This window comes from Chroicocephalus ridibundus, chromosome 4 (genome assembly GCF_963924245.1).
Source record: "Chroicocephalus ridibundus chromosome 4, bChrRid1.1, whole genome shotgun sequence".
NCBI classification, from domain to species: domain Eukaryota; kingdom Metazoa; phylum Chordata; class Aves; order Charadriiformes; family Laridae; genus Chroicocephalus; species Chroicocephalus ridibundus.
The window spans coordinates 36,514,363-36,533,091 of NC_086287.1; the positions used below are offsets into that span (position 1 = coordinate 36,514,363).

Below are 18,729 nucleotides of genomic sequence, written 5' to 3' on the forward strand. Positions count from 1 at the left end.
CAAATTATTTTTCCTAGGTTTTGGCTTTGATTATTTGTTTGCATAATTGTCTTTATGCTATTTTTGCAGCCTGTTTTTTCTGTTGATTTTAACTACTGCTTCCCTCAACTAGATTTTAATTTCTACAATGGAGCCTGTTTTTTCTTTTGATTTTAACCACTGCTTCCCTTAACTATATTTTAATTTCTCCAACAACCACTACGTAATAACAACGCAGCCCTATCCACCTACAGAACTTAAATGCTTACCTTGCCTCCCTCACTTTAGATCTCAGTTTCTACAATATCTTTTTAGGTTTAACAAAGGAAATCTTTCTTGTGTACATTCAAAATGTTGATCCAAAGATCTTCTTGTTAGTCCAGTGATTTAGGTTGCTGGTTTTTTTGAGTGAGACCTTGGTGGGGCTGCTTTCTTATCCTTCCCTCCCCGCTATTTTTTTCTTTCTACTACAACCTTCCATCCTTCCACCAGATTTCTGTTTCCTCTGTCACTCCAAATGGCTTTTCCAATGACACTGTGACTCAAAGGGACATAGGAAGAAAGAAGAGAGAGGGACAAGGGCTGTGTTCCAGCTCTAAGGACATAACCCTTGATGCCTGTGGGTAACTGGAGTTCAGGAAGGCAATGCTTGGGGTTATACTGGAGGGGTGAGGCTGCGGGGAATGGTGCTGGGAGCACAGATGCTTACTATTTTCTCCCTCTCTTAGAATCCCCTCCCATCCTTGATGCTCACTAGAGGCCACTCCTCCACTTACCAGTGATATAATTTGGTTACTCTGAAACATACTCAATTTATCTTTCTCTTCAAGAAATTCCTAAAAGACAATGCTCCCTGTCGATATGACAAGAAGTCCTCTAAAGTCCAGGTAAGCATATCTGATCCTGTGGCCTTATCTCAAATGAAGCTTTGATCAACTCTGCGTCCACATCCTGCTCTTAGAAGTAAACCTTTTGTGTTATATAAACACATCCAGAGAACAATTCTCACACTTCTCTTTATATTGTGCTCTGTTAGGTCCGATTTACTCGTGTCCTAAACAATTTACACAATCCCTTTTGTGCTTTACAGGCTACTGACATCAAATATGTAGAATGATTGCACTGAAGTTGCTGAACAGTATTATTTATGTGGAGGATATTTACCAGACATCACTATATGACAGAATGCTCTAAAAAAAGCCTTTGGCAGTTCTGATGCATGTGATTTAGTCACTGTGTTAAATACAAATACCTCAATCCTAATATACCGTCATTCTGCTATTAAATACAGAACATTCAAAAAACTGAAATGTAGAATTTAAAACCCATCTTTAAAACATGATTAGTTCTATGCTTTATGATGTCTAGTTTACAAGAAACGAGTTCTGGGCTGCATTGTTTTGTTTGCACAAACAGGCTCCTCTTTCCATGAATGACACAAGCAGAACAATTTCAACTAAGACATCATTTGTTCTTATTAAGTAATCTGTAGGTTGCTATTGATTCAGGCCTTTGGCCACTGCTTGAAATACAGTTCAAGAATAATAAAATACTTTTGGTTTGGCTGACTTGGTTGACTTGAAGAAAACAGACCATTATTTCACATCATGGTATCTGACAGAACTGTCTGTAGTAGTATTGGGATACCAAAAAATAAACAAACCCACAGAAGTAAGGGATACGCTACTTAGACTCTAACATACAGATGTATTCAGAGTAAAGCTACTGTGTTCCGGCTTCCACACAGAACGGCAGTATCTTACAGCACCCAACAGGCTGCTACAAAGAAAAGTTTAAAAGATGTAAAACCTACATTTCCTGTTTTCACTGATTCTGTGGAATAAGTGAGGGAGACGTACAACTGTCATACAATTTATCAGTCATTTTCAAAAGTTCTTCCAAATTTCAAACCTTACTGTTTTCCTTATTCTGAGAGTAAATTCTCCTAGTACCATGCCAGCTAGTGCTCTTTCTCCAATACAAAATCTCTACTTCCATTAACAAGACAATTGTATTTTCAAAGCAGGACAATTCTTCCCTCTGATTCCTTGTAATAGAATTGTTTGGTACATCTTTTTCTCTGCTTTGCTGTGTACACAAACCATTACTAACCAAAAAAGTATGCATAGCCTGAGGACAAATTCAATTTCTCTGTCTGAACCTCCTATTGACAAAATGATAGGAAAATGGGAACATCTGGCTGCTAATAACATCTCATTCTCACTGATATTTTAATTTTTTCCAAAGCCTTTTTAGATTGTGTTGTGGCTCACATTACTTCATCTGCTAATATTTTTTTTTCTCTTTCTGATACTTCCATTAATGAATATGATCCGATAAGTACGGCATAAGATTGATGAACATCCTCTAGGATTGCTTGATGCTCCTCTAGGATGCTTTTTCTTAAACATTCCTGAAAACTCTTAGGCAGCTAACTCTTCATTGAAGGATGCATAGGTAGCAATCCATTTTTAAGCTATGGCCCGAACAATTAAAAAGTGACATGGACCAGATACTAGTAATAGCCCAAAAGCAAGCAACCTCATCAGTGTTTTTTATGTAGCTAAGAAAGTACTGCCTAGTCATCTCAGTAAGTGGAAGAAATAAAAGAGTCAATAAAGAGTGGCCGGTATGTATAATAACTACAGAAGGCCTAAAAGATTCTATTTGGAAAAAGGCAAAGCTTCAAATAACTGGCAAACACCACTAATCTGCCTTCAGATCATATATATTACACATAAGAAAGCACGTAGGCTTCGCAGTCATGGTACATGGTACTAACCGGTCACATAACAAAATACTGAATTGAACTCAGATTCAATACGCTTGGTCTTGGAGGAGTAGTAAACACTATTTAAGAGCGTCCTATATTAATAAAACAAGGTGGAATGTGTAAACACAAAGTAAAGCCTACATCTTTACTCAGAAAGATAAGTGTCTAGCACAGAGACTGAAAGCGAAGGCAAACAGAAAGACAGTTTCAGGTGTAGTTTTCCTTCTTCTATGGAAACATTTACATATGCTATGCTTCTGAGCCATGTATTTCCCTGAGAAACCATAATAATTAAGTTATATTAAATTATACACCAATTATGCAGTTACTACTCTTTTTTACGTATTTGTGGAGAAGTTATGTTTTATTTACAAGGCTTGTGGTCATTACCTTTTTAATGCTTGCATGGTGTTCCATGGGTATTTAAGAAAAATGGTACATGCATAATAGAAATTATTATGCTACTGTTATAAATCACTGTGCAAATTATTATGCTTTTAGAGATAATCTAGGGTCAACCAATAGACAGGCACGCCCTGATCTGGTCTTAGAAGTTCAGCTGAATAATAAGCAACAATGAGCAGTAAACTGCTCAACTCAGTTGTCATGACAATATTGCTTGTAAGAAAGAGTGGGGAAAAAACCGCAACAGAACAACTCAGAAAAAGCTGAAGTAAAATGTCCAGTTCTTATTATGTAAAAATATGTGGGTAGAGGTAATGCAAATAAGGTATTATTCACATTTTTGTTGGAGGAACTGACTGCTCTTTAAAGAGTTCTTTAACATATTGCTTTGGGGAATTAAGACAAAGTTAGTGATGAATATAACTTTCTATTAAGCAATTTTCTTTCTCAATTGTGCACAACCACTTATGAGCCAGAACATAACAGCTCAATCAAACCTTATCATATCAGCTTTACTTGAGCCCCTCTGAAATGTACTGAGAAAATTGTGATACTGCCACAAGACTTAGAGGGGGAAAAAAAGACAAGAAGAAAATGGATGTCACAGTTACCTTTTTACATTCTCTTAATTTCTTCTGCCATATAGAGCGAGCAATGGGAATGTGCTTGCTGTCAGTTACATAGCAGCTGGCTGTGATGACGTGGTGGAGTGCAGCCTTCTGGCTCATAGCTTGAAGAACTCGCTCAACATGACGGAGGGAAACTACGGCCTCAGTCCGTACGCCACCACTAACAAGCTGCATCGTACAAGGTACTAGAGCAATCTGTCCGGCACAGTAGAGAACATCTCCGACCTAGAAGAAAACAAAAATAAGTAAATAAGGTTCTGGGAGTATCCAGAAGGCAAGGGAAGCACTGCTCTCTTTTCCGGGTAGGTTCTTTCAACAGTAATGTTCTTTGTCATCATTTGTCACAAATGGAGCAAACATGCCAGTCTGAAGACAATTTTTGATAGGGATTTAACTACAATATAGAAACACACTACAATAAGCTTTAACGTAACAGTTAATACATGGATGCATGCGTCAGCTCAAAGCAATAATATCTGATCTTACTGGCTGTTACAGCTGCTGGATCACACTGGTGCCCCAACATGGTTAAATATGTTCTTGCTTTCTTTTTTTGAGTAATGATGCAAATTATCTTTGGTTCAATGCTATTTTTTAAACTCCTAAGTCTTAAGTAAGTTTTACATAAGAATATATAAGAAAGAGTAAGTATATATCTGTAATGTCTTTAGTAAGCTTAAAAATACTACAAAAATACTATTCGCAGAACACCTAAAAGACTGAGTATGAAAAAAGTAACGATAATCCACCAGAAGATAAAAGGAAATTAAATGTAGAATATGTGAAAATCAAATGTAGACTCACAGAATCATTTAGGTTGGAAAAGACCCTTGGGATCATCGAGTCCAACCATCAACTCCACTCTACAAAGTTCTCCCTTCCACCCTATCCCTTAACACCACATCTAAACGAGCCTTAAACACATCCAGGGATGGTGACTCCACCACCTCCCTGGGCAGCCTGTTCCAGTGTGCTTGTTGTTGTAGAAGAGTGCTTGTTGATCAGAGATGGGTTCACCTTTTGAAAATGGAATTAAATGAGTGGCCAGATGCTATCAATGTATGTTTTAAGTTGAGCTGCAATGCAGTTACTTTGGGCTGATTTTCCAAAGTCTTCCTGGCAACACTCTGAAGACCTACTTTTTTTAACAGCAGCCAGCAAAGGAAACATTTATTCTTACTATTCAGACATCTCAAAGATTTATTATAAAATCTTAATGTAAATATCAAAACTTTTCATCCTCTTATGCTGCACTTCTCTAGAAAGTCTGTACATTTCCTGATCAGTGAAGCAGTAAATTTTATTCAATATCAAAAGAAAACTAAGTATAGAAGTGGGAAGTAAGGTGGGCGTAAGCAGCTTTGAAGTCAGAACACGATGCATTTTGCTAGGAGTAAAGAGAGGGAAAATGGACTGTGCAAGGAATCTTTAGGAAGAATTTTGCAGAACTCACTGTATAAACTGTAAAAATCCCTCAGAATTAAGAATAATTAAAAAAGAAATCTGTGTCCTAGAAGACATGGCAATCAAACCATGTGACAGACCCATATGCAACTCCAAATCTGTCCTCATAACTGTCTGTGTCTCACAAAAGACTCACACATGTAACTATTGGAAGAGTATCTTATACAATTTGGCATACAAGTTCTATGATTAGCAGATGAAGAGGGGGAGGAGGCAGAGAGGAAACATATCAACTGACACCCATCAACCATTTAAATTGTTTAAAATATCTGAAATATTGTTTTGATAATGCTATATATAATCCTGAATTCGGAAAAAAATAATATGCAAGTAATATTTTGGTTTATAGGAACAAATGGTCCGTTTTTTTTTTTTTTTTTTACAGTGCTATTTTAAAATATGTGCCATTGAACAAGGGAGTCCAGCCAGCTACCAAGTGGCATACTGACAAGATGAGAAACAAATTCAGGAAGATATGATTCAGAGGGGGCACACGTTTGTTTTTAAGCGAGCCATTCATTTTCACCTCTGCAAAGTGAAATCCCTGCATTAGTCAAAAACTCCAATACAGGTAGTTTATACTTCTACAGCAAAAAATCACGCTGGCAATATTTCTTCCTTTTTTTTTTTTGCCTGTTGGGCTGCTGGTTTTCCATGCACCATCCATGTTAATTATTAGGTAGACAGAAGAGCTGTTCAACCAGTTCACTTCCCCTATTCTTGAACAGATTGTTTGAGACATAATATGAATACTAATTAACGACAAAATATCTGTCAGTGTTTTGAAATACGGACCAAGATAGCACTTTCTTAAAGTATCCTGTATAGTTCTGATACAATTAGCCCCACTGGTCATAAGCAAGGTCAAAAAAAATCTCTGAAGGATTTGAGCAAAATTGGCACCACTTTTGGCTCAGATTCAGTGGGAATTTTGCAGAGTTCTTTAAAAAAACACATAAAAAATCCCTCTGTTCCTAACATACTTGTTTTTATCTTACGATGTAATTAATAGAAAAACAGTGTTCCTAACGTGCCACCATGCTATGGAAGGGTGGATGCAAGGGCGAAAGAGGGGAAAAGGGTCAAAACACGGCCACAGGTTTGCAGCGACTGTATTTCAGGGGGACATAATTTAGGATAAGGGAAGGAGGAGGGATGTTCCTCTCCTCTTTCCCAGTGACTTGGTCATGAAAAGCAAGCATAAACAAACAATCAGCAGGGGCAAAGCAGCAAACCAGTACAAACACTGTTTCAGCAGATTTTAAGAGGTTGTCTCTAGAATGTTTGCAGCACTATACAGAAAATTGTTAGCAGAGTAAAAAGCGTTTAGAATAGAGAAGACATCATAGTATCTTGTTCACAGTACTGAAATCTTACAACGGGAGATGTCACAATGTATGGTGTCAGTCCTTGTGTTGTGAAAGTGTTCTGCAAAACCCTGCTAGAACCTTGCAACAGTTTATCTTTTTGGAGCACCGACAAGGATAACAGAAGATCTTTCAGGCTATAGATTCACAGCGTATCAAGTCTAGAGGACTCACATATCCAGTAAACTCAGCATAGAAACAAAACTAAAATATAATGGATGTGTATTTATACACTAGATGTCTGAGCTTACATTGATGATTTAATTTTCACTGCAGCCCATACACGCTTTTCCAGTGCTAAAATTTCATTAAAGATTTGACAAACCAAAAATAAAAAACTTGTACTGCTGAGGTGCTCACTTTTACCAATTTATTTCCAATATAGCTCCACAGCAGCGAGCAGTTTATAAATGGGGCCTCATGTTGCTTCACATTTCTTGTCTTTTTATTTTCATTTGTATCACTGCAAGTTAAATGAAAGGTGAGTCTTAATAAGCTGACATAATATTTTAGCAGCTATTTTGCTCATTAGCACAACCGTAAATAATCAAGGGAAGTCAGTGGACAATCTGAACCTCAGACTATGCAACCATACTCTTAACAGATAGGAACACTAAGCTCTTATTTGAGAATTACTACTTTTCATAGTGTAGCTGTGCTGCAGGAATTACGTATAATACAGAGCTAGATCACAGCTGATATAGAGGGAAGACAGTATAGTAGCAAATTATTACTTTATTTCACCTTTTGTTTTAAACTGCTTTCACTTTTGAGAAAAGCAGAAGGAAAGCATTCTATAGTACCATGGAAAGGAAAAGTCAGAAGAACGCTTGGTGCCACTTTGAACTGTTCTATCCCATGAAAAAGTTTTTAGCAGTATTATAAGTTAACAAAAGGACACAACTTATCTCCCACAAAATACAATTCAGGGAAAGAAACAATGAGAAAAACAGACTTAATTGGACATGAGGACTAACTTAAGATGCTGATTAGCAAGAGAATGCTATAATTATTACTACTTCGAAAGAAAAAAGAAGAAATAGGATACCTATAGATAAGCACTGAGTTGGGTTTTTTAATTAAAGGCCAACAGCAACTATGGGAATTTTATGAAACTTTTCCTGCTGGTATTATTAAAACTTGCTAGTGATTAACTGGCATAATACAAAAATTGCAGGTAACTTCATACGGAGACTTTTCAACCATTCACCCACAAGTATTTAGGCCAATGTTAATAGTTGCACCATATGGACAAAGGTGTGTTTCTTGGCAAGGATGGAGTCAATAAGCAATCAGCCAAATCTTTGTTATGAATGCAGTTTGGTGTCTGAGTGACTGCTGCCCTTTAACAGGTCAGGGTACACAATAGATTCAGTGACCCCCCGACCTAACAGTGAAATAACCCACCATTATGTTCAGTCAATGTAAATAAGCATAACTGACAACGCGCTAATAGGCTGCCTCTGGTCAGCCATGTGTACCTCTGACCTTAATGAAGACCTAAATCAATTAATACTCCAGGCAATAAAGACCTCTGGCTGATTAAGTTAGATAGAAATCATCTTTTCTAACGGGATTAAAGCTGTAAGGTGGTGAACTTTTTATTTAATATATGATAATCCTTTTTTCCTAGGGCCCTCTTATTTTAGCTAATGATGGTAAAATTGCTTTTTGCAATGTGAAATCTTTTATTCAACTACCTAGTGTGAATAAAGTTTTAAAGGTACCGTTTAGACAACAGTAATCGAAAAGCTTTCCGTTCACACTATGAACACAAATTGTATCCGACTAACTAATGTGGTTCTAATATACCACAACCTTCAATATAATTCACAAGTTTTTCCTGAACTGTTACAAATTTGTAGTCTAAAAAATCCACAAATGAGTTGACCACACACAGTTTATCTTGATACAGGCTTTCTTTTGAGAACATGTGTACAGTTATCAGTAGCTAAAAGATGAAGGATATATTCCTAATGAAAAATAAAAAAAAAAGTTGTGATTATCTTTGACTAAAAAAAATGACACTTATAAGAATCGACGTATAACTTAGCAAAATGCTTGCATATCATACTCAAAACTCCAGAACTTCCCTTTAAATAAAATAATATTTTTTCCTAGTTGGGTCAAAAAAGTATAATTAATCTATAGCATATTTTTGCTACCTTATTGAAATAGTCATAACATTTCCACAATTTTCCGAGATTTATAACTCAGTTTTCAAATGCTGTGATTCCAGTTTGCTAATCCTCATTTTGGGATGGAGCTTCATATGTTTCCAAATGTATTCGATCACCTAAACTACAAGGCTACAAAACACATCTTTTTGCATTGTTCTTCAGTATTAAAGTTTATTTATCCAAGTGTGATTTAAATTTTTCTCTTTGAGCTTATATATATTTTTGGGTTGCAAATTCACAGGATAATTTTTATCAAGAACTGAAATAAAATACTGCAATTTCATGGATGCTAAACTAGACTGTATGTTTTTTTTTTTACCTGCAGTTTAGCAAAATTAAGATACACCGTCCCACAAAGTGATATTTGACACTGAGCACAGTGTCATAATGCTACCAACACACCTAAAACTTTTGTGCATTTCCTATTTGGAAATTATTCCAAAGAGAAGCATCATGTCATGCAGTGTGCATGCACTGAGCAGCACAAAAACTGGCAGTCCTTTTAAAAGGTTGCTAACTAACTTGACAATGCATCTGAAGAAGCCACAACATTAACTGGTATGAATAATAAATCAACCTCAAAAAACTACACCCAGATACCTCCTATTCATACTCTGTGCTACCCAACTGTAAACACTTCTGCAATCCTCTAAAAATCAAACAATTCAAATTGAGCCTTTAGACTGTCCTGGATTTACAGCAGGCAATCTCATATAATACATTCCTGAAGGTCTGTACTACCTTGAAATTTAACAAAATGCTATATGCACAGACTTGAGAGGGACAATCAGGTCAGAAAGCTTAAGAGAAGGCAAGATCAAAGTTTCAGCTTGAAAACCATTTTTTAAAAACCGTTCTATCCTATCACAGAAAATTGTAATATTTGCGTACATATTTTTGGCAATGTGTTGGTTAAATTTAAATCTTGATCAATGCCAAATCAATTTTATTCTGCTCTACAACTGACGGAAATAAAAACCACACGCTTCTGATTTACAGAAGACAAAGATTCAGAAACTGAAATTTTCACAAAAATCCCACCCCAAAAGCTGTCATTCACATTCCAAGGGAGTTTGAGACACAAAACGAAAATAAACCTAACTTATAAAGTCAGCAACTGTAGTTGCAAACGTCTAGGAAAGGTTCCAATAAAGTGGGTGAAAAAGCCTTGCCATCTAATATACGCACATGGTCACGACAGCTAGTCTGAAGTCTTCTCCAGGACTCTTGTTTTGGTCCATTGGGAATCTCCAATACACAGAGAGGAAATGAAGAAAATGGAGGTTAAATATCCTTTACTTACTATGCATCTTTCGGACAATGTCCTGTACTGGCACACAGGCCACATATTGTTTCTTTATGGAAAATTACAGTAGACAGTTCAAAGACTTAATTGCCATAGAGGATAAACTGTTCTCCACATCCTCAAGGATGTTTTTTTCCTAAATAGAAACAGAGCCACCTCCCTACTTGAAAATGAGCAAGCTAACAAGAGTATTAATCTTTGATGCACTCCTTCCTTGACAGTGGAATCCTAGTCTTCGTGACTATTAATCTGTCACCTTTTACAAAGCCTACCATTTCCTCTCTAGCTTTTGAAAAAAATCATTAGTTCTCACACAACCACATTAGCAAAATCTGCCAACTGTGAAGAATTGCAGAACACTCAGCTTTATGAATACACCTTATCTAAAAGATGGAGTAAAACCTCCAAACTCATTATCATTTACTCATTTCTTATTCGTATCACTTTGAATAAAGATACCAAACAAAAAAAATGAAAAAAAAGAACTAAGATTAGTGTATCCCATAACAATTGGGGTTGGGATCAGGAATGAGAGACTTAATCAAATCAATATTTACCAAGAAAAGTAAAGGCATATTCAGGGTCCAGAAAAACAGGGTGGAAAACATTAGTACCTAAAAGTGTACAGCGATGCAAATGACTCAATGTGGACATGGACTATTGAGCAATGGATAATGCGTTTTTAGAAAATGCGTATTCTGTCCACCACATCTGATGGTGGGTTTTTTTATTTATTAATTATATGTGCATAGATAAAGGAGGATAATGGGGGTCATCTGGATTTGTAAAATATCTGATACAACCTATTTGAAAATTATTTTTAACTCTCATAATTGTAACTCCTGTTAACTAGCCGATAGCCTGTAAGGAGAGAGTAATAAAAATGCCAATGTACTGACGGGGGGGCCGCAGGGATTGGTATTAGGCCTGATTTTGTTTAACATCTTCATTAAGTCAATGGAAGAAGGGATTAACAGCATGGTAATGAAACCCATAGAGGATACTAAATTAGAATGTGCACCAGCAGAAATAATAAAAATGGACACAGATAGGTTTGGAAAAAAGGCTTGAAATAAGAAAATGAGACTTAACTTAGGAGAAATGAAAACTCATGCCAGAACATATGGCAAAAATATTTTGAAATACAGATATTCATAACAAGGGAGAAAACTTGACTGCAGAAGTGCTGAACAGTTTATATTAAATCATAACTGCTCTTTACTAGAAGCTAGTTCAGTATAGGATAAAAGAAGACACAGTCTCTATTCTCATGGAACTAGTCTAATTCATCAGACCTACCAAATACTTGTTGCAGGATAAGTAACAACTACTCTTGGCTAATGAAAACATCAAATTTTCTAAAACGTCAGAAACTGGTACCATACCCTTTAGGAAAGGTATGATTTCTATATTTCAAAATGAATTGTGTAAAAGATCAGGTGATACCAAAGTTTCAGATGATTATTCAGAGTCCATGAAGAACTTTTTTCCAGAAGTTTTTACATTTCATCATTAACACTGATTTTCAATTTACAGGCTCATGTAGCCGCATTCAAAGTATGAAAAGCATTTTAATCTGTCAGGGTAAGATATAAAAATTTAAAAAATACTTTTTCCCCCCCTCTGTTAAATGGAAAATGTCTAAACCTTACACGAGGTTACATAAGCATTCATTCGGGGTTCCCATACAGTTCATTTGTGGTTTTGCTATTTATGACTATTATCCTAAATTTATTCTGATAAGGATAGCTTTATAATATATCAGCATTCTTTCTTTGTCAGTTCTGTCCTAGAAAAAAGAAAAAGATATAGCTAGCATGCTCCCATGACATTTCTCCCTCCTTGATTTCTACATTTTTCTCTATCTATGCTTACAGTTCTAGGGGACTGGAGAGCATATATAATGAGAAAGAGTAATTGTGTGGTAATTGTATCCACACACACAATATTTAAAGGAAGATAAATAAAAAAGGTAAAGTGATGTGATATCATAATATACCTATATGTGTTTATATTACAGGCTCTGTCTCTACTTTTATCATTAAACATACAATCTACTTAGAAAGGGATCTTGTAATACCTTTCCCACGTTAACCGAAGTTTCTACTGAGAATGTCTACTTACAGTAAACTAAAACATCAGTTAAACTATCACTATAGTGATAAAGCAGTCCAAGAAGGCACAGTAGAAATTTCTAGATTGAAGTTTCTACTTACAAGAAGGGTGTTATTGCTTAAAGCTCTACCACTGTTCTCGAATACAACATCCAAGGAGAATCAAGACTGCCGTCATAAAAGCCTATGAAGAGTGAGTTGTTTTTTTCCCATTACTACCTGTTTTTACAATCCTTACTCATGCCAACTGTCAAATAGGTTAGTGTGATTATAAACAGAAGAGGGACAGCTAGGCAGAGAAAATACTCTGCATTGAAAGGTGAAAGCTGTTCATCACACAACAGTAATTCACAGTGTATGAAACACATTAACACCGTGACATTCTATTCTTACAGAAAAGATTGCGTTCCCAGCCCTTACTTGGCTTAATATTCTTCCTCAATATATGCTTTTCATGAATATCACTGGCTACTTTAAGATACTGGTTTGCGATAACTGGGAGACAGTAAAGAAGCAGTTCCGTAAAATCAGGAATTAGTTAACTGAAAACAGTTAACTGTAGTAACTATTACTAAGCTAAAACTGATAGTTCTCATTCTAGCCACATAGTGTGGTTTCATATTTTACCTTAAACACTGACCTTTTATCAGAATTGCAATGTGGAAAAATACCACTACATCTCTAAATATGCAATCGAACAGATTTTACTATGTACCTTTCAGAGGGAAGATTTTCTCTTGGATTGGCAGCACTTCGTGACAAGAAGTTACCTATTGACTACGTGGCAACTTGTAGCATTTAAAAATTAAGTTTCTGTAACAAGTTATATTTAGTTATTATATTATATTTAAAGTCTGTATTATAATTGGACTGTAACTTTATTATATTCTGTGCTGTAAAAGGTATTAATTTGTGTATGCAGTTAGAATCCTATATTATACATTTTCGAATCATGGTTTTTTTTGTACATTCACCTTATTGTTCTCTTATAATACTTATTTTCACAGAACTTTCTACATACATCCTTTCTAAAAGGATGTAACTTGGGAACTGGAAATTGCAGTATATTGACAGTACATTAGTAACTGACATTACTAATAAAATACGTATCTTTTGTTCTGCCAACCAAGCTGCAATCATATTTTTATCCATCTTACATCAAAAAGTGAGGTCAAGAAACAGTGCTTGCAAACTCACCATGTGCTTAGCACTTTTTGTTTGCATTATTTAATGACAGTAGTTATTGTAGCTAGTAAAAACTAATTGCAGAGTCAAGCCCTCTGATATAAAAATTAGTACAAAGCAAAGCATTGAAACTAAAAGGGGGTAAATAAGAGGAAGGGAGGGGCAGAATGCAGTAAGGAATAATACAGTAATCAGGTTAATCAGCTGTGATATTGCAGACATCCACGTTCAAATCCCTTCTTTGGTATTTTCTTTTTCCCGGTAATGGCAGCGCTGTTGCGGCAACAGGCAGTCCAGGAAGCACATCTCTCAGTGTCTTCTACTGGAACTGTTCTAATTTGTTTAAATAAACTCATGTTCTTTGACCAAGACTCTGTTCTGTTTCTTGATGAGTGTTCTAATCAGTATGCTAGAAGTTAATATAGGATGGAAAGATTCCTCTCTATGAGAAAAAGTATTAGTAAGGACCTGAAAAAGCTTTACAATGAACATTAAATCAAAACTGATACAGTCCTGATTATGATTTCTACCTTGATAATCCAACATTATTCAAAGAGAAACAACCCACTGAAATTCTAAGAATTCCAAACTGCTATGAAATGGTCATTGTTACCTTCTAGCTTTTTTGAAATAATAAGCATTTAGCAATAGGAAAGATACTTAACATAGAATAAGCCTTACACTGCAGAACATTTGGACCGATGATCCTGTACGAACGCAATTTTTGTGAAATATTTAGGCTACTTCAAAAGAAGTGAGATGATAAAATGGAAATCATGTGGGGAAGGTAGACTTTAAAATAAAATCAAAATACTTACAGAAGCCTAATGTGAACCTGAGATGTGACCATGATCTTCTCTTTGAAGTATAATGCTTAAAACTTACTCAAGCACAGAAATGATGAATTAGAAACAATACCAATGGCATTACTATGAGAAAATCTTTGAACTTTTTATTTGAATTTTATAAATAATCAATAGAGTACCTCTTCAAAAACAGAGGCTGTATCAAAGTCTCCTAAGAACAGTTTATATGTCTAATTTTGCTTTTTGAGCTTTGGATAATTATAGGTGCTTCACCGAAAATATGACCTTGTATGACAATACAAGTGTCTAATATTTTGCTCGTTCAACCCAACAGAAAGAGCTTCTAATTATCAGCTAAACAGTGCACAGTATTTGAAAAGTACAAAAAAATGCCATAATTTCCAGTCATGAAAACTGTCTCATATAAATTTTGCATTCTATTTACATGACATATAAAATTGAAGTTGCATGACTTGACTGTTCATCTATCAATTTTAAGTCACGCTTTAGGGTTTTGTGAAAAGACTGGGTTTTGTTGTTAAAAAAGTTTGGCCTAAATTCAACCAGCAAGAATGATTTGTTATGAAGTCCAGTGAAGTCCAGTGAACACATAGCATCCTTCAATGCGTGATTCCAGAATTTGAGCTTTGCAGTGTAACTGCACAGCATTTAACTCCGAACCTCAGGGTTTCTGCCATTCAGGCCTGAAGGAGTTAAATTTTATAGCTCTTCAACCAAAAAAACAATTACGTGTTTTTGCAGAAAAAATATCACATGCTGATAGTGAATAATTAAATGCTCAAACCAAAGAGAAATGAACTATTTCTGTGATGTATGTTTTGAACTTCTAATAGCTAGTCTGATCCTTCCGAATAATAGCTGTGTTAGAATCAGGAAGGGCACTAATGGGGAATGAAGAAGGCTATGAAAGAATAATGCATGTAATATGAAGAAAGGTGGAGAAACAGAGTAATTTCAACTGAATTTTTTATTTGTTGTTTGTAATGCTAACTCATGGTGTCACGGACTCTTATGTAAAGGAATGTTATTCGTTGTTCACCCTGACCTTGTAAAGCGATACAATGCTTGGATTTTGTGCTAAATTTAGTAGAAGCAGAAATGGCACCTTGCAGGACTAGGCTCCGTATGCAGAACAAGCTAAAGGTGAAATGCAAACAAAATAAGCCCTTTAAAACACCATCAGAGAACAATAAATCAGCTCAACACCTTCCCAACACAGGAAATTGAGAGTTAACCAGTGTACCCAATTTTAATTTTTTTTTAAAGGAGGAATAAATCTGCTACAGGGAGCTGGCTTGATAGACCTTTGAAGGTCTTCAAAACTCTCACTAATATGTTATTCTCTAAAAAATATTCCCATAATTCTGCTGTCTCCCATCATTCCTTGCCTCGAGATTCATCTGTCAACTTTGATGCATCTTTTAAAGTACCCCTCCAAGCCTAAAAACCATGACTGCAGACCACAGAAGAGAACTCTTTGCTTTGAAACTATCTGATCAATCAGAAGATCATTTACCTGCAAGCATTATTTGGTGAAGCTAAAGCGGCACATCAACCAGCAGCATCTGAAGGCTGAGGCAGCAAAACGTCAACAACAAATTGTCATTGGCATTCCATTTATGAACCTTCAAACAGCATCAGATCTTTTCCATGGGAAACCAGATCAGGTCAGACTGGAGCTGAATATTTCTTAACAAGCTAACCATCAAAAGAACTTACGTTTTGAATAAAAAGGCTATCATTTGTTGATTTGAATATCAAAGGGATCCACTGCAAACTCCCAGTCTAGAAAAACCTCCCTAAGCTACACCAGACAGGTGTTTAATAATCTATTATTAAGGTACTATTTTAGGTTACTCAGAATCATAAAAAATAGCTGTAACTGTGAAGCTGCAAATGGGACTGCACAAAGAAATGAATGCTATTAACATACTATTAACAATTCAAAAGAATGAGTTGACATACCAATCAAACTTGTTAATTGACTGTCAATGGCCTGTCCCTGAATATACAACATGACTGCATTATATATTTCAAATGCTGACAGGAAGACAGTTTCATTTGCATTAACTTCATAAACTGATCAACAACCAAACTGCCACATACATTTATAATGGGAAGCTGAATCATTTCAATATTCATGCAGCTCTGTAATTGTAAATTAGGTGCTGGCAAACAATACAATACTGTACATACTCTAAAATATCCTAAATTTCTCTGACCTACTTTCTTTTTTATTTTAAAAGAGCAGTGGAGAAAACTTGTCTCTTACAGAGATGATTATTACTTTAATTTATGGTTCATGCCTTCGGCAAAATTTGTTTGCAACCTAGTTTGCAACCATAGTTTATAACTCTACTCTAAATGCGTTACTGGTCCGCAATATATGAGGCACGCAAGGTGATGTAAAATTTTTCTTGCTTTAGTCTGTGAAGTGTAAATACTATTAAAATACAGAATAAATCTGTAAAAAAAAGTGAATGAAAATCTGTACTATTTCCCTGCTATGACACAAAGCAGATGTCAGCACTGAAACCACTGAAACTTTCTAATTAGACATTGAAACATGTAATTTAAAGTGGAAAGTATTGTTCTTGCACATCCTTCCCTATGTCCTAGAATTTATTGCCCTCAGAGGCCCTGTCTATATAAAGTATGTTTCCTAAAAATATCTCATAATTACACCCATTCAGTTTCATTGGGATTGACGGTGATAGCAGCTGAAATGGCTGTGATAGTGCTGCCATTTTAGCCAAATGGTTAGTCAGATAGACTCTGAGCAAAGTCACAAATCATAGGAGTTCAGAGCAGAAGTGCTTGTGGCTTTTCTGTATTTCTGCACATATTTATTAATCCAGCGGAAATGACCAAGGACTGATAATAGCAGGAAAATGACAGAAAGAATTCCCAATAAAAGACACAGGCCAACATCTTTCACTTTTCCTGTTTAGGATGTCCTCCTGCAACACTTACTATCTTGCATTTCTGCTTACTGAAAAATACAGTTGTAGCTAAGCTAACAGAGAAGTCTTCAAATGTTTTCATTAATGACTCCGGGTATTAGTGTCTATTTGTATGCTTTAACCATATAGGGTAGACAAGAGAGGAGAAATTCGTTTTTATTTGTTCATGAAGTGCTATAGGCATATTTATCACTGTTTATATAGAAATAATAATACCTCAGTCACTTTGAGAATCACAGAAATGAAGCTAAGCATAAATGTCGCAAATGAGGATTAAGTCGTGAGGGTCTGGAAGTGTTCCACTGAAGGCTAAGTAGTAATTGATCAAAAATTCTGAAGTTGTCAGGTCAGTCGCATTCCCTCTATATCTTTATGACCCGGAGGTGTACAAGCAAGTTTTAAACATCTCAACTGTAAATGCACGTTGTCTTCTTTTCCCCTCTTTTATTATTACTACTTTCATGCTGTCAATTCAGCAATCACTTCCCTGGCTTTAAAGTTATTGCAAGAAAAGCCTAGCACTATACACTAGCATAACCATACAGATATCACATAAACGTCCAATAAATCTGCAGTCATGACAATCTTCTCCTGCATTTCCTTTCAGATAAAGAATATCAGAGGACAATTTCTCTGCTGTATATGTGAGCTGCTATATTTTAGACTTGATTATTTGTAGTATAGATGTAAGACTGAGAAGCAAAAAATATTCACATTTATTGTTCTAGCAACTGCAATTGAAGACTAGTAAAAAAAAAAAAAAAAGGCTAACAAATGGAAATAGAAAACCTTTAGAAAAGCTGAATATAGTGGAGCCACTGGGGTGATGGCAGTCCCAAATCATCCTAGCTGGTAATCATGAAAGATTACTTATACTACAAACTAGATATTAGCTTTGATATCTTCCCTGAAGTATAAGCTGAGTAACTGTCATACTGAATAACATCATATGATGGGTACTGCTAAGTTCTTACACTGACAAAACAGGGATCATTAAAGCTTCAACATTCTTTCAGGTAATCAATGTAATATAAGCAATACGTGATTAAAAGCATTTAAGACATGAAAAGCGTCAAGGTAAAGAAGAGCTCATTACTCAGAGGATATAGATTCTATAAAACCAGCCTTCTTAGGAGGAGCTGGCCATTTATTACTGGTGCTAATAGTAACACACAAGTACAGTGAATTCAGTAATTCATGCTTCAAGATTTATAAAATTTCATCAGAAATTATATATATAGCTGAAATATAGGCACATATACATATTAGTGTAAGAGAAATGATGTGACATACGTTCATGTTTCAAAAAGACACTTGATTAAGAAGCTACAGTTTGTCTGCACTGCTTCAAAATTTACATTTGAAATAGTTCCATTCTAATTTACTCAAATATACATTTTCAATGAAATTTTCACCACCTTAGCTGAACTCTTCCTGACTTTCCTTAGCCTGTGGCCAGCATAGTTTTTGTAGGTGGGGGTAAAAACCCCTGTCCTTGGGAAGAATGAAACTTTCTATCATGCAGATAAAGTCCCAT

The 18,729-nt window shown here is 35.6% G+C and overlaps 1 protein-coding gene across 3 annotated transcripts in view; it reads right to left on the reverse strand.

Annotated features, from left to right (window-relative positions):
- DPH6 (diphthamine biosynthesis 6) overlaps positions 1–18,729 on the reverse strand; it is a 213,099-nt gene that overhangs the window by 60,497 nt on the left and 133,873 nt on the right. For all 3 annotated transcript variants that reach the window (XM_063332229.1, XM_063332227.1, XM_063332228.1), the window contains one exon: positions 3,769–4,011. In XM_063332229.1, coding sequence (XP_063188299.1) covers positions 3,769–4,011 — 243 coding nt within the window. The remainder of the gene's footprint in view (positions 1–3,768; positions 4,012–18,729) is intronic.